Source organism: Rana temporaria, chromosome 4 (assembly GCF_905171775.1).
Source record: "Rana temporaria chromosome 4, aRanTem1.1, whole genome shotgun sequence".
In the NCBI taxonomy this organism is placed as follows: Eukaryota; Metazoa; Chordata; class Amphibia; order Anura; family Ranidae; genus Rana; species Rana temporaria.
Genome location: NC_053492.1, coordinates 151974316 through 151997184, shown reverse-complemented (window position 1 = coordinate 151997184; position 22869 = coordinate 151974316). Strand labels below are relative to the sequence as shown.

Genomic DNA, 22869 nt, shown 5'->3' with positions numbered 1-22869 from the left:
CCATAAGCCTTCAATGACAGATTCGAACTTAATTTGGATTTTCGGACGAATGCATTTTTTTAACGAAAAACGAAATAAATAAAAACAAATTTCGGGAGTAACTAAATAAATTTATTTTTCGGACGAAAACTAAATTACGAAACGAAATATTTCAGTGTGCACATGTCTATTTTTTATTATTTGTATTTCTTTTAGTTTCTGTTCTACACAATTTTTTGGACTGTGCACATTTACACAGTGTGGACATTAGCATTGCTAATTGAACAATAATTTGTTTGTTTGGTTGCACATAATACAATAAATATAAAACAAATGAAAAATGAGCGAGTAACAAATCAAAACTTATATTTAGTGTTCCATAAGTTCTGATTTGGGACTCACTTGGACATTTGATATTTGTGTTTAATGTTATCATTTTTTTGTAAAGATGTAAGTGCAAGTGCTGTTTGGTTTGGCTCCTGTACACTTCGTTAAGGCATTTATTCACTGATATTCACAATTTTATTATATGAGCGCTGGTGTTATTTACAATTTTTAGCTGGCAGAAATGCACAGAACCCTTTATCTATACAGCTTTGCGTTAAATCATGGACAAACCATACAACTGTGATTGTATGATATTAAACATTAAACATCAATCAGCCATAACTTTATGAACACATAACTTTATGAACACACACACATTATGTGAATAGCATTGATTGTATTTTTACAATAGCATCTGAAAGTCAGCAGGATATATTAGACAGCAAGTACTGTAAACATGTTGTACATGAAGTTGATGTGTTGAAAGCAGAAAAAATGGGCATCACAGTTCATTGTGTATAGGACTGCATAGCAGCAGACCAGTCAGGGTGCTTATACTGACCTGTGTCTCCAGCTAAAATCACCTAAAATGGGCACGTGAGTATCAGAACTGGAACGCAGAGCAAAGGAAAAAGGTGACTTGGTCTGATGAATCATATTTTCATTTACATCATGTGTATGGTCGGGTGCGTTGCTTACCTGGGGGAGAAATTACACCAGGATGCCGTATGGGAAGAAGGCAAGCCGACAGACAGTGTAATGCTTTTGGACTCGTAACACCTTACTAAACATTGTTGGTGACCAAAATACACCCCTTCATGGAAAAGGTATTAAATATGTGGCAGTTTGCACTCTGCCACACTACAAAATTGTTTCAAGATTTGGGGAACAGAACAACAAATTTGAGGATTTGACTTGGCCTCCAAATTCTCCAGATATCAATCCAATGAAGTATCTGTGGGATGTGCTGGAAAAACAAGTTTGATTCATAGAGACCCCACCTCACATCTTATGGGATTAAAGAATCTACTACTGACGGCTTGGTGCCAGACACCACAGCATACATTCAGAGGTCTAAGTGGAGTCCATACCTCAACAGGTTTGGGGGGCTGTTTTGTAAAAAAGGAAAAGAAAGGCACCTCTAAGTGCAGTATGCAAAATGTAATAAAGTGCACAAAGGGTGTTGAAAGAGTGTTAAAAGACATGATAACATCAGGAGTCCTCATCTGTGGCATGTGTCCATCCTCGGCACGGTGGTAGAGAGCAGTGTAGAGCCGTCCAGGAGCTGTAAAGTGTTCTTGTACGCGTTTGGAGAGAGGAGGCAGCAGGGAGCCTGTGTTCCGGGTTCACTGCGGGACACACAAGGCTGATGTCAGTAGGGAGAAGGGGGCGGTAACGCGTTTCGGAGCATGTGCGGCTCCTTTGCCAGGCAAGAGGGCTGTTTTGTAGACAAAAAACACCATCTTGGCCGCAAAATGGGGACCTACTCAAAATTAGGTGGGTTGGCATAAAGGTATAACTGCACAGCGTATGCTTCGATAATATTCAGATCAACAATGCAGGGAAAACAAAAAAACAAAACAAAAGAAAACGATGACTCATTTTTGTGATATTTACTTTTGGGAAAGTATTGCCGCCTAGGTAATAGCTTTGTGTTTTTACAATATAATAAAATGTCTTCATTTATTTAACATTTAGCAAATACAGAATTGCTTTGTTTGAAGACACTAATGACAGAAAAAAAATTAAAATACTGGCAACAAGACATCTTAATGGGAATTCTAATGTAATCTGTTCTTCTTACTTTTCTTACTGTAATTTCAAAAATAAATCTTCCTAAATATGACTGGTTGTTTATGGGTATAAATGTTCCAAACTATATTCCCTTCCTGTCGGTTGCTAACCACAATGTTAGTTTAGCCGCATGGGCTCGTTACTTGTGTTTGAATTATTAACTAGTGTAACTCAAGATATGCAAATGAGACTCTTACAGCTGCTGCCTGATAAATATAGAGGAGGCTCCGTGATACACCCAGTGCCACAGGCTGCTAGTGGATTGTGAGGACCCAGATCTTCTGCTACTATGGTAAGTTTTGCACTTTTCACAGTACACTTTATAACAAGCTCAATAGGTAAACAGAGTTCACACAATAACCAACAGGTTACAAAAAAAAGCAGGTAATTATATATTTTTGTAAATTTATATAACACAAGCAACAGTTTTATTTAAAATATGCTAATTAGAAGATGTTTTCTAATTTACAGGTGGTTGTAATATATTTCCTTTTTATATATCCATTTATTATAACTACAACTATAACTACCTGTTTACCACTTTTTAGTATTAAGTGGGATTTAAGGGAAAATAATGAACAAATCTAAGTGCAGCATTTAGCCTGGTGGTACATACAATATTCATGCATGACCTTTGTAAATTAGAGTTTAGTTGGTTTCCTAGAATTTGACATTTCACTTGCATGTAATCAATAATCTTCCAATGTAATATTTAGGCGATTTCAGTAAATCAAGGCTGTGTTCAATTAAAGGCTTACTTTGTGTTCAGAGCGTTATTTAATGTTTACTGACAATATTGATTAGGATAATTACAATATCAGGTAGGATGTGTAGAGTTGAAAGGAATTAAATTAAAAAAAGGCTATCATAAATCATAATTAAAAATAGGTTGATTCCATTTACTAAAGTAAATGATTTATTTATTTTGTCCTGCTAAATTTTTAGCAGTTATAGAGTGTACACTTGGCTTAGAGCTTTACCTTTTTTTTTAATTAACACAACCAGCTTAAATATGGTTGGAACACAGAGAATGCATATTAGCACACAAAAGGTTTTATCAGTGAGATTTAAGCCTCATACACACGATCGGATTTTCATTGGACAAAGCGTAGGACTTTTGTCCAAAGGGCGTTGACCAGGAACTTTGTGTTTTTTTCAGCTCTTTAGCACCACCCTTTGGGCAACGTCTGCTAATGTTGTGTTATGGGGAGCATTGCTTCTGAGCATGCGTGTTTGTACTTTGGAGTTTTGTCCAAAGGACTTGTGTACACACGATCGGATAATCCAACAACACACATTTGTTGGTGGACAATTTTAAAGCATACTATCCCACATTTGTCAGTGGAAAATCCGAAAACAATTGTCCGATGGAGCATACAAACGGTTGGATTTTCCGACAACAGCCTACCATCACACAATTCCCATTGGATAATCCGATTGTGTGAGACTTTACTGTGGGGGGGAAAAAAACTTTTTTGATGATCACTGCAATATCTAAGGGCCACCACACATGTTATGCCGCATACACACCATCACTTTATGTGATGAAAAAAAACGAAATTTTCTGTGAAGTAAAAAACGACATTTTTGAAACTTAAATTTTCAAAGACAAAGTTGCCTACACACCATCGTTTTTCTCACAATGTTCTAGCAAAGCGAGGTTACGTTCCACCGCGTTTTTCCATTGAAGCTCGCTTCATAACTAGCTTCTGGGCATGCGCGGGTGTAAAAACGTCTTTTTAAACTACGTTTTTTGCTACACACGGTCAATTTCTGTGAAGTAAAAAACGACGTTTTGAAAAACGACACATAAAATTGAAGCAAGCTTCAATTTTTTTTGGTCGTTTTTTACAAGACATAAAACAACGTTTTCCCCCACACACGGTCAATTAAAGTGACGTTTTTAAAAACGTTGTTTTTTTTCATCACATAAAGTGATGGTGTGTACGGGGCATTAGACTCTTACCATACAATGGGGTTGATTTACTAAAACTGGAGAGTGCAGCTCTGCATAGAAACCAACCAGCTTCCATTTTTCTTTTTCAAAGCTTAATTGAACAAGCTGAAGTTAGAAGCTGATTGGCTACCATGCACAGCTGCACCAGATTTTGCACTCTCTAGTTTTAGTAAATAAACCCCAATCTCCAAACCAAATCTATGTAATATGAGGACATATTTAAACTATCCAATCAATCTGTATCCAATCATTCAGGCCCTTGTATTAAATCATTGTTGATTGATCTAAAGGAGCTTGTACAATTAGATTGTAACATGTGATGAGCACAAAGCTGGCTATGGATCGAAACTTCGAATTTCAAACCATGTATGGCTGTTCCCATTTGTTAGAAGTTGATCTAAAGTGTGACTTCTCACAATTGGGGATGTGGTTAAAATTCTGTTTGAACAGAGCAGCAGCAAGTCAGCTGCAGGCTTATCAGTGTATTTTGACAGCAGGGGAGTACACGCTGTTAGAATACAATAACACAATGGGGAGGATTCCCTAGTTTTTGTCTAGCCCTTCATATGATCCATGACCACAACTGCATGTGCATCTTTAATGAAATAATGTGGCTAATCTGCATGTAACTAGCGATTTCATATTAATATTATGATTTCAATATTAAAATATTAATGTGTGTGGAGTAAAAAACGTGAAATTGCTTAAAGTGATTCTGTGGTCAGTCTATAAAAATTTAGGTATTTACAAGGTTCAATAAACAGTTTTTATAGTTTTGGCTATAGTGGAGAAGAATACAAACCCCTGTCAGGTTTTTACTGCTACTGTATCTAGGGCTCTGTTCTGTTGGCCGCAACTAAGGATGAACTCAGGCGTGTTAGACCTCCACGTGCCTGCACCCGCCAGGATGCTAAAACTTAGCAGCGCTAATCACAGGCAGTGAGACATTTCCTGATCAGATTGGGAAATGTCTCACTACCTGTGATTAGCAATGCGGAGTGTCATCTTCCTGGCGGGCGTGGGCATGTGGAGTTGCGAACACACCTGAGTTCATCCTTGCATTGCTGGCTGATGATTGGCCAGGCATGCACTATGACCCGCATGCTTGGCCAATCACAGCTTGCAAAAAACGGAGAGCCATAATTGGCCAAAGAACTGTTTGACCACAGTGTTGGGTACATGCTGCATAAGGATGCACAGCGTTTTGAAGGCTCCGATGATGGTACACAGCTAGAGGAAGGCAGTAACGTGAGCCCACAGAGAGGGGGTGCCCAAGAAGGACAGCAATCTGGCAGTCATGTTCCCCCAGCTGCAGCATACTGCCAGGTTTTCTACAGTGATGAGGAGGGAGGGGATGATGAGGTCACTGACTCTACGTGGGTGATGATAGGAGAGAGGATGAGGAGGAGGCACAGGCACATCTTCAACGAGGCAGGATGCCCTCCATGGGCCAGCTAAAGGGCAGCACACCGACTGCATCACAATGCAGAGCTACGCATGTGCAGGGCGCTGCTGTCTCTCAGCTTTATTCCAAAAGTTCTTTGGTGTGGGCCTTTTTTGAGACGAGTGCATCAGATTGCACCGCTGCTATTTGCAACATATGTCTCAAGCGTATGTCGCGTGGCCAAAACATCACCCGCTTGGGCACCACATGCTTGGCCAGACATATGTCGACCTGCCATGCAGTTTGTTGGCAAGCGTACCTCAAAGACCCACACCAAAGAACAAAGCGGACCTCCCCTTGCTCCTCATCAGCTGGGATCTCCAACCCCACTATACCCTCAATCCTCTCTGAAGCTTGCACTGATAGGACTGAAGGTGTAGAATTAGGTGTGTCAAGTACTTTCCGGCAATTTACTATCGGTACACCAGGAGGAGGATTGTGTCAGCATGGAGGTGGAGCCTAGCACTCAGCATCAGCAGCAGTCTTCAAGGGATCAATTACAGTCCCAAGGAACCCATGGACTTGTATGTGGCTGGGACGAGGTGGCTGCGGTTCATGTCGTCCTCAGTGACCCAAAGGACTCCGCACCGAATTCCTCAGCAAACCTACGTTGTATGGCCTCCCTGATCCTGCAAAGCCTGCGTAAGGATCCTCGTATTCGTGCTATCAAGGAGAGGGATCATTACTGGCTGGCAACCCTCCTTGATCCACGTTACAAGAGTAAGGTTGCGGACCTTATCTTGCCGGCACAGAGGGAGCAGAAAATGAAACATCTTCAGGAGGCCTTGCAGAAAGGTCTGTGCAACGCGTTCCCAGATACTGGGAGGTTACAAAATCCTGGTCCTGGAAGCTGAGGCTTCGGTCAGTCACAGAAGGAGCGGTGGAGAAGGTGGCCGTCTGAGCGATGCGTTCAGACAGTTTTTTAGTCTGTATCCCCAAGGTATGACTGGTTCCAGCAACCATCGCCAGCGTCTGTTTTACATGGTGCGTGAATACCTAGGGGCAAGATCAGACTTGGACACCTTTCCCACCGAAAATCCTCTGGCTTACTGGGTCTTGAGGATGGATCACTGGCCAGAGCTTGCACAGTACGCAATTGAGCTACTGGCTTGTCCTGCATCCAGCGTTCTTTCAGAATGCACATTCAGTGCTGCTGGAGGCTTTGTAACCGATCACAGGGTCCGCCTCTCCACAGACTCGGTCGATCGACTGACCTTCATAAAAATGAATCAGGCTTGGATCACCACCAGCTACCAAGCACCTGATGCTGATGTAACTGAATAATTTTTTTTGAAATGCCAGATCCCTTCAAGACTGCCTATGATGATGCTGAGTGACTATCCTGTTATGCTGAGTGACTATCCTTTTCCTCCTCAATAATCATGCTGATAGCTTGTAAGAACAATTTTGGTTCTGGGCACCGCCACCAGTGGCTAAGGCCCGATTTTTCTGCCCCTGTTTAACATAGGCGTGTCATTACAATTTTTGATGCAATACTTTGCAGCTGGCTCATTGCTGCACTCCAACTAGAGTATCTGTGAGGGGTTGCAGTGTTGTGGCACCAGCACCAGTGCCTAAGGCCCAATTTTTTTGCCCCTGTTTAACAGGGGCGTGTAATTACAATTTTTGATGCAATACTTTGCAGCAGGCTCATTCCTGCGCTCCAACTAGAGTATCTGTGAGGGGTTGCAGTGATGTGGCACCAGCACCACCACCACCACCAAGAAAGGCCCAATTTTTCTGCCCCTGTTCAACAGGGGCATGTAATTACAATTCTTGATCTAATATTTCACAGCAGGGCCCATTCCTGTGCCCACCAAGAGTAACTGTGAGGACTTACAGTGTTGTGGCACCAGCACCAGCACCAAAGGCCCAATTTTTCTATTACTGTTCAACAATGGCATGTAATTACAGTTCTTGATATAATAGTTCACACAGCAGGGCGTTCCAGCGCCCACCAAGACTAACTGTGAGGGCTTACAGTGTTGTGGCAACACCAACACCTAGGGCCCAAATTTATGCAGAGTATATACGGCAGGCCCCTACTTTCAAACATCCAACTTACAAACGACTCCTACTTGCAAACGGAAGGAGACAACAGGAAGTGAGAGGAAATCTACCCCTAGGAAGGGAAATTCTCTGCTATAAGAGGTGTCTCCTGTCCACTGATGCTTTATCACCAATCCTTGTTTCACAAAAAAAAAAAAACATTTGTCATTGGGACAGAAAGTGAATTGCAATCTTCTGAATAGATGCCCACAGACAGCAAAACAAATGTTACAGTGGTGATAACCCTTCTCTATGTTTTCAGAAAAGCTTAAAAATAGATTTTATGGCTGGAGCTACACTTTAAAAAAGTACCAGTTCACAATTACAAACAGATTCTACTTAACAATACTACAGTCCCTGTCTTGTTTGCACCGCCTATATACTGCTGTTCAAAGTATATAGGGCCAAAGGGGCCTGTAATGACCTGGGGGGAGTTTGGGGAAACCCATGCTATTTTTCTCAATGATTTTCATCCATATTGCAGGGACCAGACATTACATTTAAGCCGCAAGCAGTTTTAAATTACTTTTTTCTTATAGTAATCTCATTTTGTGAAGGGACAGTTCTAAACACGTGCCACTTCACAGGCATGCTATAGACACCCAGCAGGCATGATATTTAAAGGAATTTTTCATTTATTTATTTTTTTCACTTTAAGCATCATTAAAATCACTGCTCCAGAAAAAAATACAGTTTTTAAAACTTTTTTTTCCATTGATACACGTTCCCTGGGGCAAGACCCGGGCTCTCAAACCCGTTTTATGACAATAACTTGCATATTAGGCTTTAAAATGAGCACTTTTGAATTCGAACAATCGAGTCCTATAGACGTCAATGGGGTTCTAAATGTTCGCGCGAACGTTCGGTCCATTCAAAGGTTCTGGTGCGAAACGAATGGGTGGGAGTTCGGCTCATCCCTAATCCTTAGCTGTAACTGAGGCCTTGTACACACGGCAAGAATCTTGTCAGGAAAAAAAATGTTGTTTTTCCCGACATGATTCTTGGCATGTGTGAGTGTACACACAGACCTTTCAAAACAACCGCTGTTTTCTTGAAAGGCAAGAACACAGTGACGTCATCGCGTACGATGAGCATGCGCTCGTCACATTCGATGCCGTCGCCGCCATCTTGCTTCACCCTACCTATGTCGTGGAAGCTACCGCGCATGCATCAAAGTCATTTCGAGCATGCGCGGATTTCCACGGCGACAGGTAAGTATACACACTCTCGGGTTTCTCGTCGGGAAACAGGCCGACAAGAATCTCGATGAGAAAATAGAGAGCAGGTTCTCTATTTTTCTCGTCGAGATTCTGGCCAGATTTCCAGACGAGAAACCTGAAAGCCTAGTACACACGCTCGGTTTACTCGGCAGGAAAGCTCTGCCAGCAGTTTTCTTGCTGGTTCTTGCTGAGAAAACCGAGCATGTGTACGAGGCTTGAGGGAAAATCTGCAACAGCAACACAGACAGAAATAAAAATGCATTTTTTTAGAAGAGTAAGGATAGGCAAGAGTACAGCTTTTTCACCATCCGATTCACATAACATTTACATCAGATCGGCTTTCAATGGAGCCAGTTCACACATGTCTGGGGCAGCCGTTTCTGAAAAGGGTCCTGTGCAATTTTGGATTTGGTTTAGATGCAATTTCAATTAAAAATTTGTATCTGAATCGCACCTGAACCAGTGAACAAAACCGCACCAGACACTGAACTGCAAACCACAGCCAGACATGTGTGAACCTAGCCTAACAGAGTTCCAGATTGAAAAAATGGCTCATAGAAAGATACTTAAGGAAGTATTTGTATTATGTCCTAAGTGAAGAAAAGCACAATACTAGAAATTATTGCTACTTTCTTTGCCAATATTTGGCCCCAAAGAATCACTCTTTCATTCATAGACCTCCCTTCAATGCTTCCTCAAACTTTTGTTCAGTGAGAAAGCACTGCTCATACCATGCAAAGTCAGTTGTTTTACTGCATCAGGACTACATATCCCATGATTCCTTGTGGCTGGCTCCTTTGCATATGCATGCCTGTTAGCATTTAGCTTCTGTTGGTTGCTTCTGTGTTGGCTGTCCTGACCAGTAGCACACACGAGGGAGTCTCCAGGGAGCCCCACAAGGCAACAGAGCCACTCCTTAAGCATACATTCATGGGATACAGTTTTGATGACAAATTGTCCTGCAAAGGGATTCAATAAAAATTAAGGGAGCAGCAACAACACATGTAATTATGATATAAATTCAAAAAACATAATTTTTTAATAAAGAGGGTTTAATAACACTTTAACAATCACAAAATTAGCTTTAAAACAAGCCCTCACTAACCTATGTAGATGAAGGCACTGTGGATTAATTCATCCTCAAAGTTCACAGCAGAAGCATAGAGGTTAGGTATTCAAGTCATTTTCTCAGAAGCTCAGTCTCCCTGGTTCCTCCAATAATACCTGTATTGTACAGATTTAAAACCATTCAATAATAGTTAAACATATGGCCATGTGTAAATTATGGTTTGAATTTAATATAAACATCATTGGTATAGGCAGCTGTATCCCAAAAAGTGTTTGAAAGTGTAAATAGAATAAATATAGACAACTGTCCTTAGAATGGTATCTATAATTAACACATTCAACCACTCAAGGATCGGAAGGATTTTCCCCCTTATTGACTAGGCCATTTTTTGTGATATGGCACTGCGTTGCTTTAATTGATAATTGCGCGGTCGTGCGACGTAGTACACAAATAAAATTGACATCCTTTTTTCCCCACAAATAGGGCTTTCTTTTGGTGGTATTTGATTACCTCTGCATTTAGTTTTTTTGCGCTATGAACAAATAAAGACCAACAATTTTGAAAAACCCCAATATCTTTACTTTTTGCTATTATAAATATCCCCCCAAAAAATGTAAAAAAAATAATTTCTTAATCAGTTTAGGCCAATATGTATTCTTCTACATATTTTTGGTAAAAAAAAAAATTGTAATAAGTGTATATTGATTGGTTTGCGCAAAAGTTGAAAATAGGGATAGATTTATGGCATTTTTTTTTTTTTTTTACTGAGAATGGCGGTGATCTGCGATTTTTAGCAGGACTGAGACCTTGGGGCGGACAGATCGGACACTTTTGACACTTTTTTGGGACAATTGACATTTATATAGCGATCAGTGCTAAAAATAGCCACAGATTACTGTATACATTTCTCTGGAAGGTAAGGGGTTATCACTAGGGGGTGATCAAAGGCTTAAGTCCCACTGTCTGTGTCAAAAGACGCATATAGCAAGGTTCTGGAGTGAGCCCGCATGAGTGCCCCCCATAGAGAGTATTTTTTTATAGAGACACTTGGCAGAGGGGAGGCAACAGGAGTGTCGGTGAGACACGAGAAGGGGAGGTTCGGGCCGCTCTGTGCAATTCCATTGCACAGAGCAGGTAAGTAAAAATCTGTTAATAGGAAAAAAAAAATATTGAAGCTTTACAGCCACTTTAAGGTGCACACACAGTACTTCTTAGAGCCGTTGAATAGCAGCTATTATTCTTTTTCAGCTATTATATAGCAAAACCTAAGTCTTTTATTTGTTTATTTAGTGCAACAAAGTCTTAGGTAATGATCCTGAAGACTGTGAGTAATAAAAGGTGTTATTCACAAAACCACTGATCATTCACAGTTGCACAATTTTCCTGTAACATCAATACATTTTGAATGGCTTAACTCCAAAACCCAAATAACCTAAAAACAATGTGCATGTAAACGTGTTAGACCGGACTCTAATTTTCTCTTATCCTGTCTTTGTGCATTTATGTTAGAAGCCATTATTGATACTACTACCAATACTACTACTCATACTACTACCACTACTGCTACTTATATAATATTTTACTACTACTATTATTATTAATATTGATGGACGAACATCTGACAGGACGGTTCCCGAACGCAAACCGCAAACTTTCGCAAATGTCCGCGAACCGCAAGTTCACGGCGGGCCCCATTGACTTTAATGGCAGACGGACATTAAAAATTGCAGGTCATATTTGCAGCCACAAAATACTTACTAGCTGTGCACAAATAGTTCTACAACATGGACACTGACCTACCAGAAGTATTAAGTGAAAAACTGACACATTAGGCATTCACCGGATACAGAAGTAAGTGTCGGTCAGTACAGGCCCCAAAGATTAGCCCACGGCCACAGACGTTCACCTGACAGCAACCAACTTTGTATTCTGTGGCTGGTGGTACATTAGGCATGCGTTCCAGCTTGGAATGCGGAAGTACGTCTTATATGGCGCTCTATTCAAATCTCACGGCAATGCACTACACCTGATCTCCTGCCTATAAAGGCATGCATAGGAGATACAGGCGGGGTTCTATTATTGCCAGCCGTAGTGTCAGTCATAGATGCAGGTTTAGCTGAGACTTCCTACAACAACTGCATTGCTGAGAGGTACCTTCATGCCATGAACATCTTGCACTATGGACATTCCATCTCCTGCATAGAGATCTACAAACGGATAAGTAGACATTCCTTCACTTGTAGTTCTATAGGAAGATCTAATGCTAATGATTCATCTACTACTATTGTACTATTACAAATACCGTGTGGATATTACTATATCTTCTGGGAGATAATAATGTGCTAAAGCTTATTGCAAACGAGTACCTAAAAGGGACAGCTACCTCTAAATCATTATAGCAACTTACCTCAAGTATGCTACTATAATTACCTGAGCTATACCGCCTCTCATAAGTGTGCATTGCTACATCTATAATTATAGCTCATGTCTACAACTATGTTTACCTGAGCTATACTGCCTCTCATATTCTTCTACAAATAAATACCTCAAGTATGCTACTATAATTACCTGAGCTATACTGCCTCTCATAAGCAATAGTATTACATCTACCAAATTACCTCAAGTATGCTACTATAACTACCTGAGCTATATTGCCTCTCATATACAAGTACTACTAGTCAATTAAAGTACTTGTTATATGCAAGCTACAGTTGTTACTACAACTTTCATTACTACGTGCCCGACATGGGTACAAATCCTCCTAGGCCTTGTCCTAATTGTTGAACTTGTTCGTTCGCTCTAACTTTTCTATGCTAGGGGTTGATGTTATTCCATAGCATCTCCCCTAGTGGCCTTAATACATCTCTAAATGCCAAGGTGATATGATGTAGAGAATCCCCAAATGAGAAGAGACGCCTGGGGTCCCTTACTGATAATCACCTGCATGTAGTGGTGTATTGGGATATTGTCCTTGAACTAATTTTAAACGCTAAGCTCTGGTCGCATGCTGTAATGTGTCCATGCTTATGTAGCACCTGTGTACTTTTAGTACAGGTGCTATGTCAAATTTAATGGGGGATGAGAGAGTTACATTGCTCTCATCAGTTTGATCTGTTTAAATTGGGCTGCTGCCAGCCCTGGACTGTCCTGTGGGTTCATTCTGTTCTCCAAAGATACAGTTCCATCTTTGGATGGCAGGTGGTGCCAGAGGGTCCAGGCGGAGGCGCCTTTCTCCAGCAGCCAATCAGAGGAGTGTTTCCCTCGCGGGGCATGCTGGGGGAGGTTATTTCTGTGGCAGATGCCATTTTGTGGAGTCTTCGCGCGTTCCTGGTTCCGGGTGCGGCACCCACCTTTAGGGTGTGTGCACATCACGGGCCCCGGCGATATGGCCTACCAGGCCGGGGCGCACGTGCAACGCAGAGTTCCTGACTCTGGGTCCCCATGGCCCGGAGCAACTAATGCTACAAGGGGGCCCCAGTGACTTACTGGGTCCCCACACTTCAAGAGGAAGATCCCAAGCGAGTTGTGCTGTTCGATGGGGAGTCGGTCCGAGGTGAACCCGGAGGCAGATGATCCAACAGGGCTTAGACAATCCATCGGGGATCTGGGTGACCGGACACTGACAGGTTGTATGCTGCAAACTGTTAGTCGGTGACCCCAAATATAGGAAGTTTACCTGAGGGAGATTCAGGCAAATTATTGACTGAGAGGATTCGCTCCACTATCCATGTTCTTGAGTACAGGGCCTGTGGCAGAGGTCCCACTCCTAATTCCAATTCCTATTAGAGCCAAGTCGGTGGCAGAGACTTGTTCCTTCTCAGCGGTTCCGAGTGACACCCTGGCTGCCAGGCCTGTGAGAGAGACCTGTCCAGGGGCACTTTACCAACTCCAGCTGGAGTGGGGACAAAGCAAGAGTTATTATTGGAGGCAGGACTGCTTCTGTTATCCATAGCCTGAATCTGCAAGTTCTCCTTTCACCAATATTTCCCTATCTACCTCGAGTTGACTATTGGTAATGTTGGACCAGTAATAAAAGCACAGAAAACGTCACCCAGTTGTCTGGACATTCCGTCATTACTCTCATCATCATCCCTAGACACATCATAGAGGTAACATAACACGCTGTCCCAATCTAACCAGCGGCTCCTGAGGGGGTATCGCTACACTTATTAGCTCAACGCCTTTCTTTATATGACAGAGAGATGATGTATAGATCCCCCAAACTCCTGTTGCGAGGAGTGATGCCTGGGGCCTAATACTGAGTTGTCGCATAGAGAATCGCATTGAAGTCCTTGCTAACCGCAGTTGTGGTTCACTCCATTCACCAGTGCTTTTACAGGCTGAAAGAATGATCTCATATCATTAGTGACCAACACATCTTCAAATCGCCCTCTTCTTGCAGGCGCTGTTGGATTGGTACCCAAAACTGTTTCTCTGTGAGTGGAAATTCCTCTGCCAGCACACACAAAAGCAGAATGCAGCATTTCTCGAAGCAAGGCCTGGAAGTGCTGCATTCTGATAGCCCTCTGTGATGGTGGTAACATTTCCACCATGTTTTGTTTGTACCAGGGATCTAAGTACGTTGCCACCCAGTACTGATCCATGCCCTTTATGCTTTTTATATGGTGGTCCCTCTTAAAACACTGAAGCATGAAGGCCCCCATTTGCACTAAACTGGAAGCGATGTAGTGGCCTGGCTCCTGCTCATCATCCAGGATAATGTCATCCTTGTTCTCCTCCCCCATCCACGGATGACACCAGGGAGGGAGGAGTCTAGTGATGGTGCGGACAGCACGCCGGAGCACCTAGACGAGACACCTGGTCTCCAGCTCAGCTCCAGGAGATGAACGGCCGAGATTGATCCTCTTCCTATCCCTCCCCTCCCCGCACCGTGCCTGTGCCCCCTTCCCCCGCCTGACCCACTCGCTTACAGCTCGGGACGCAGACTGCTCATCGGAGGAAGAGACCATCAGTTATGTGGCTCTCTCCGGCGCTGGTTTGCTGAATCCTGTTGAGCGGAGCAAGGGAGAGCCTGTATGCTGCTGTGCGGTGCTGCTTCAGTGCTGCTTCAGTGCATGGAGGTGAGACACTCCAGTCCGCTCCAGGAGGATGGTCACCCGAGTCTGAATACCGCCCCCCCTGCAGCTCACCTATCCCCCCCCCCGCTGAGGTCCGGATAGCTACTTACAACGAAGATCCTGTCCTAGGGGGGGACAGCTGTGCTATCAGTCCGGCAGATCTACGGAGCTCCACAGCATGAGGAGTCTCTCCAGGGAGGAAAGATCCTGCTTGAAAAGTAACCAGAAAACCCGCAGTAGACAGAGCAGTAAAGATCTGGGAAGATCGTGGAAGACCCCAGAGAGTGCCAACTGCTCCTGTCAGCAAATACCAAGAGGAGCCGCAGCGTAGCCTGCAACTCAAAAGGTGGAGGATAACATATCTCAGACTATAGGAGAGGACTGCGGGTTCCCCCCACCCCGACCAACGCTACCTCTACTCTCGTTAACCCTCTTTGTCTTCATCAATCTGCTGCGATTTTACCTCCCCTTCTCTGAAGACAGCAGCGGTGAGTAAAACCAAAAGCAAAAAGTAATGCTAATGCTGATTTGATGGGTGCCTGCTTTTCACTCCCTGAGCCAACATGTAGCGCCCCCTTACTTTCAGTATGGGCACTACGCTAAAGTTAGTGGGGAATGGGAGAGTTATTCTTACTCCCATTCACAATTTGTCAAATTTGGGCTGCTGTCATTCCAGAAATGTCCTGTAGGTCAGCCTGCGCTCCAGGGGTGTTTTTTCCACCCCTGGGCGACAGGTGGCGCTAGAGGGGTTCTGGCAGAGCAATTTTCCTGCTCATCATTCAGGATAATGTTATCCTCGTTTTCCTCCCCTCATCCATGGACAACACCAGGGATCCCAGAAAGGTTCAAAGCATGCTCTTCTTGCTCCTCCTCTTCCGCCCTGGCACCATCCTCCTCTGACTCCTCTTCAGACCCCCGTTGTTGACTTGCCTCAGTGTGAGTAGCCCCCCCGGGAATTCATCCAGCATTGCGACTTCCTCATCTTCCTGCTTCTCGATGGCTTGATCAATGATACAACGCAATGCACGCTCCAGAAAGAAGGCGCATAATCATGCTCATCTACCACTTGGTGGCCCTGTAATGTATTTTTTTTCTTACTATGCTTTTCTGCCTTCTTGTAATTGTCTTGCGTGAGCTCCTGAACATCTCCTTTTCCCCTTTACTTCTGTTTGTTTGGAGTTTGGAGGCTCGGGGGAGGCGGAGAGCAAAAGAAGATATTTTTTTGGGGATAAGAATGCATACTTGAATACTGTAGATTCTTAATTTTTTTAACCAGAGTTTAGGACCTTTTTAAGGAAACTTTATTTTTGCAATTATTTTTGCAGCAAAAGACTGCATTTTATTTATTATTATTTACTTGTTACATTTAAAGTGCTACTAAACCCACAATAGTAAAATCAGTCTGTATATGCAGTAAAGGGTTAATCCTTAACATTGTGTATAAAGGCTGTCTAAATACGTCTTCTCTGATCCTTCCCCTCTTCCACTGTCCCCAAACCATCTCATGATAAGACAGAGCCTTTGGAGACACTCTGCACATGCTCAGTTTGGTGTGTATTGCTAGAGAGGCTTTTTTTTCCCTTTGGAAGGGTGAATTTGATTAGCACTGTCCAGACAGAGGGTCAGGGGTCCTGCAGCCACGTAGGACAGTCAGAGTAAAATGAACACTCCTCCACTGACAGAAGTCACACGACTGCTATATACTGTATTTAGCAATTTATATTTACTAAAAATTATTGCATTTGCATGTTCAGTGTACTGTGGGAAACCAGATATACTGAATGCAGGGTCCTGGGTTTAGTAACACTTTAAAGGTTTAAAATTAGGTATAATGAATTATATTGATGTAACGCCCTGTTCACATCTGTGTTGTATGTGAAGTTTAGGTGCAGTGCAATAAAGTTTATTCTCCAGCTGGTATTTAGCCAAAAAAAAGGGTAGATTACTCTGAGATAATGACTTGCCTGGAATAAATATGCAGAGAAAGTTGGAACTCTTTATCTACACGTTTGGTCTAAATCAGTTTATCAACATGAGAGCAAGTACATATAGAATTTTCAGAAAAGAGATCATCAGTTAGTCTTTTATTTGTCTTACCTAAAATACTTCTGTAAAAGGTGAACTATGATGGTGTAGGTTCAAATTGTATCTACATTTCTAAACACATGTTTTATATCTGTTTTTAAGCAGTAGTTACCTTCTTTCAGGCAAGTTGTCTCTCAGTGAAACCTAAATGGAAGTATTTGAAGGGAGGGGGAGAGGGGGGAGTGTTACTGTTTGTATAAATTTCAGCTTGAACCATTGAGCTCTGTAAACTGGCTTTTTGCAGCAAGAGGTAAGAAGATGCAAGTACCAAACACTACCATCTGGCCTAAAAAGAAAATGTAAAATATGAATACAGTATGTAATATTTTATTTCTACCTGTATTAAAAAAAAAAACATTTTAGTTCTGGCCATAACATATAAAAAGTAAACAGAAAAGTAGTGACTTTGAGTGTCTTAATTGGCATAGGTGAGTGTATTACAAGAATCGCTGACAAAAAATATTTTAGTAGGTAATATATTAACCACTTCAGCCCCGGACCATTTTGCTTGTCAATGACCAGGCCACTTTTTTGATTCGGCACTGCGTTGCTTTAACTAACAATTGCGCAAATCGCAATAAGCGTCTTCAAAATAGGGGATAGTTTTATGGCATTTCTATTAATATTTTTTTTTTACTAGTAATGGCGGCGATCTGCGATTTTTATCGATACTGCGACCTTATGGCAGACACAACGAACACTTTTGACACATTTTTGGGACCATTGGCATTTTTATAGCAATCAGTGCTATAAAAATGCATTGATGACTGTAAAAATGTCACTGGCAGGGAAGGGGTTAATACTAGGGGGGCGATCAAGGGGTTAATTATGTTCCCTCATTGTGTTCTAACTGAAGGGGGATGAGACCGACTAGGGGAAATGACAGATCGTTTTTTTATACATTGTATGAACATTGTATTAACATAAGATCAGTCATTTCACACACAGCTCCCAGTTCTCGCTCTGTCACGAGTGATCGCGGGTGCCCGGTAGTGATTGCGCCCGTCGGGCACTCGCACCAGCACCAGGGGTGAGCAGGGGGCGCAATGCAAAATCACGTTATATTACGTGATTTTGCACTTCCGAGCAGACCTGCCGCCGTAAAACTACGGTGGGTGGTCGGCAAGTAGTTAAACATACAGTATAAGTACCAACGTTTGTTACTAAACCAACAACAGTAAAATCTGTCTGTATATGCAGCATAGCATGCTTGTTATACAAACTGTGAAACTTAAGGGGTTAATCCTCGGCATTGTGTAAAAAGGCTGTTTTATCCTGTATGCACAGATCCTCCCCCTCCTGCACTGTCTATCTGGGGAAAGCCAGCTAATACAGACAGGGTAGCCAACCTGCACATGCTCAGTTGTGTCTTTTATGCTGGAGAGAATAATTACTTGTTCTCAGAGCTAGCCAGGTCACATGATATTGGCATCACACATATGGGCATGTATACAGTCTGAAGTGGAAATCTCCTCCTACCTGAACTCTCAGCACTGGAGAAACTGTGTCATTTATCACTGACCGTGATATACAGATGAGCCAAAAAGGGGCAATATTTTAATGTAAAAGAAAGATTTATAAGCTGTGGGCACTGTGGGGGGCAGATTAACTATTTTCCTATTACTGGGTTTAGTAACACTTTACGCATGATACAGAGACATCGACACATTTCTGATAGAAGATAAACATTTCTAAACTGTGTTATCAAATAGTACATGGTTAACTTTTTATTAATTGTATAACTTTTACTTACTTTTAGAAGCCTAACTGTTCATCGGTTGACTGTCTCCTTGAGAAATACTACCTATCAACTGTGTACTCACTAGAGTTTATATTTGGCATTCTTGGGAATGGCATTGTAATGTTTGGCTATATCTTTTGTATGAAGAAATGGACCAGCGGAAGCATCTACCTCTTCAATCTGTGTTTGTCAGACTTCACCTTCCTCTGCACGCTCCCTCTACTGATTGAAAGTTATTCCAATGGACGCTGGGTCTTTAATGAGCTCCTCTGCTACAGCAACCGGTACCTACTTCATGCCAACCTATACACTAGCATCCTCTTCATCACTTTCATCAGTATTGACCGGTACCTTCTTATCAAGTTCCCTTTTAAAGACCACATAATGCAGAAGAAACCTATGGCAGCCACCATATCTGTTGGGATTTGGATTGTGGTTATGTTAGAGATCTCTCCAATTCTATTATTCATAGAACTACGCGATAACAGCCAGTGTCTCAGCTATGGGAGTTCTGGGATGGCCTCATCCAGTTTAATCTACAGTGTTTGTCTTAGTGTCACTGGCTTCCTCATCCCTCTCTGTACCATGTGTTTGTTCTACAGGAAAATGGTTTATTTTCTCAGAAACAGGAATCAGCAACTTACAACATCCTTCTCTCTTGAAAAACCTCTTACTTTAGTTTGTGTGGCTGTGATAGTGTTTTTTATCCTGTTCACCCCATATCACATCATGAGAAATGTAAGGATCGCTTCACGTATGGAGGAATGGAAGCTGAGTAACGAGACACTGGTCACCATCAATTCCATTTATATCATCACACGACCCATTGCATTTCTAAATAGTGTAATAAACCCTGTGTTCTACTTTCTCATGGGGGACAATTTTAGGGAAATGTTGTTGGCAAGGGTTCGGAACATGTTTCAAGTAATAAAATGTCAATGTGCCTATAAATTCAGCTCTAGTCATCAGGAAGCTAGAGAGTACAGCACAGAGTCATAGCAATAAGTTGTGTACATAGTTTATATACAATAGTATTATACGTAATTTTCAGTATTTTCTGGTGACACGGAACTCCTATGTGCTAAATATTTATGTTTATAAGCTGCTTTCTCATTCCTAAAATAGGAAATAATGTCTAAACATATTCAATATATGATTGGTGTAGCAACTATTAAAGACTTGTAGTCTTAATAACAGGACAATTCATAAACAGCACGTGTAATGGCATAGAACTATGTTACATTCCAGAAAAGACAACAAACTCCAGTTATGGCTGTAAGGCTGACATTTGAAGTTATCTTTAGGCCTTGTACACACGATCAGTCTAAACCGATGAGAACCGACTGAAGGACCGTTCTCATCGGTTAACCTATGAAGCTGACTGATGGTCTGATGTGCCTGCACACCATCAGTTAAAAAACCGATCGAGTCCAACGTGGTGACGTAAAACACAACGACGTGCTGAAAAAAACAAAGTTCAATGCTTCCAAGCATGTGTCGACTTGATTCTGAGCATGCGCGGGTTTTGAACAGATGCTTTTACATACTAACAATCGGTTTTGACCTATCGGTTAGGCGTCCATCAGTTCAATTTTAAAGCAAGTTCTAAATTTTTGGACCGAAGGATAACTGACCGATGGGGCCCACACACGGTCGAACGGATGAAACTGAACTTCAGTCCGTTCTCATCGGTTTAGACCGATCGTGTGTACAGGGCTTTATGAGAACTAAAGCATGTATTAGGATTTCTAATATTTTATGCCAAAGGACCAACTCTATTAATTGGAAATGATTATCTATAATGATTGATGACACTGGTTCAATAGAATCTTGCTTACAATTCTACCTTGTGTATAAATATTATTATAATGCCACTGTATGTATTTCTAAAAGTTAATTGAGCCTATGAAAATTATGAAAAGTTTTGTGTCTTGGCTTTTTTACATGTGTTTCTTGTACTGTACATTTTTTTACCCCCAAAGGATTTTGAAAATTTCACATGCTCCGCCAGGTTTGTAAATGAACCACAGTTAATATATAGTTGCTTCAGACATCATCCCTTCTCCTCTGCTATTTTTTTTTTATGAATCAACCAATCTGTACTTTGTTTCCCCAATAATTTTTATTTTATGGTATGAAACAAAGCAAGTTATTTTTTATTCTAGTTAGTAATGTATCCTGTTAAGCTTCTTACTCATTTTAATCAAGGTCAGTAAAAATAGATTTTGCTGTATGGTTTGTAAATAACTGGTTCAAGATTGCAAACAATTTAAAGGTCATCTTACCCTTATATCAGGGTAAGCAAAACTCTGTGCCACCAATACATGCATATATACTTGTTTTCAGAACTCTAATGTTCATTATATAAGCTCTTATTGATTAATCACATACAGACACCCTGCATTCCACAAAATATTGTTAGTTTCTATTTTTTTTTAATGTCATTTATTTAACCACTTCCATACCAGGCACTTACGCACCTTCCTGCCCAAGCCAATTTTCAGCTTTCAGCGCTGTCACACTTTAAATGACAATTGCGCGGTTATGCTACACTGTACCCAAACAATTTTTTTATAATTTTGTTCCCACAAATAGAGCTTTCTTTTGGTGGTATTTGATCACCTCTGCGATTTTTATTTAACAGAAGATTTTAAAAGCAGGTAACTAGTATGCTGGAACGATTTACTGAGAAATAGTATGATCCTAAAATTATAAAACATTTATTATTAAAAGTGACGAGAATAGATAGGGCATCTTTTTCAGAATAGGATGGTTCTAGACTAGAAAACAAAGGTAGGAAAGATGAGTTAAGAAATCCCTACTTCCACTTTTTTGGGCATAAGATTTTATCGTATGCCAAAAGTAATATGCATACTATTTATTTAGTTTGTATTATTATCATTATAATGACCCATATTTTTTTCATATTTTGTTTTCTTATTTGAATTTTGTCTTCTTCCTTCAGATTCTTTGTGATATTTTTATGGGAGATGTATATATAGTAATGTAAGGGAACACCCCTTCCTTTTAGTTTAATAATTATCTTACAATATTGATAAATAAATACTTCAAACATTCCTTGACTTCATTGATTTCACATGTTGAGCATTATCAACACCTGAAACCCCTTCTTATGATGATTTTAAAATTGAATCCTACCCCCCACTCTTGTGTGATGGAGAAGTGTGTCTCATTAATTTCTATGCTGAGCTGATAATGAATATTATTGCTGAGGCATGCAGTACTTTCCAGTGCTTCTCCTCAGATCAGTGCCTTTGTACCTGTGGAATGATTCCACATCCTAAAACCAAGCTCTACCCTTCAGCAAAAAGGTAAATTGAAAATCCAACTTGAAAAGTGTAACCCTTTTTAAGGAGAACAATAAATGTGCAAAGCAAACTGGGGAAATAAAGTGCAGAGATCTCAGATGTATAAGATTAAAAAATGTAAAATAACAACATCAGCATTGTGTAGCAAATCTTCTTTACTGTTTCAATGAATTAGAGATGAACAACATACGATATGTACATTGTGACAATTTCTTTCTCACAACAATTATTATGGCTCGATGGTCTTTCAGAAAACACAGTTCAATCCATTCCGTTTCAGAGTATAATCAGACAATATTTATAGATCTGTTTGGAGAAGGGGGATTTTCATTGAAATCCCCTAATGAAGATTTATTAAACAAGATATTACAATGCATTGTACAACCATAGATATAGGGCTAGATTCAGGTATCGTATTTACACTACGCCTCCGCAACTTACAGGAGCAAGTGCAGTATTCACAAAGCACTTGCTCCGTAAGTTGCGGCAGCGTAGCGTAAATGGGGCCGGCGTAAGCGCCCGTAATTCTAATGTGTAAGGGGGGCGTGTTTTATGTTAATGTGTGTTGACCTGACGTGATTGACGTTTTGTACGAACGGCGCATGCGCCGTCCGTGTACATATCCCAGTGTGCATTGCTCCAAATGACGTCGCAAGGACGTCATTGGTTTAGACTTGAACGTAAATTACGTCCAGCCCTATTCGCGAACGACTTACGCAAACGACGTAAAAAATGCAAAAATCTAATCGGGAACGACGTCCATACTTAACATTGGGTGCGCCTCATAGAAGCAGGCA

General features: G+C 41.4%; 1 protein-coding gene across 1 annotated transcript; it reads left to right on the top strand.

Moving 5' to 3' along the window:
• The first annotated feature begins 2243 nt into the window (after positions 1-2243).
• SUCNR1 (succinate receptor 1) lies at positions 2244-20110 on the top strand. The gene is made up of 2 exons (XM_040349209.1): positions 2244-2392; positions 18762-20110. The coding sequence occupies exons 1-2, from the start codon at positions 2390-2392 to the stop codon at positions 19740-19742; spliced, it is 984 nt and encodes a 327-aa protein (XP_040205143.1). The 5' UTR covers positions 2244-2389; the 3' UTR covers positions 19743-20110.
• The last annotated feature ends 2759 nt before the right edge of the window (positions 20111-22869 follow it).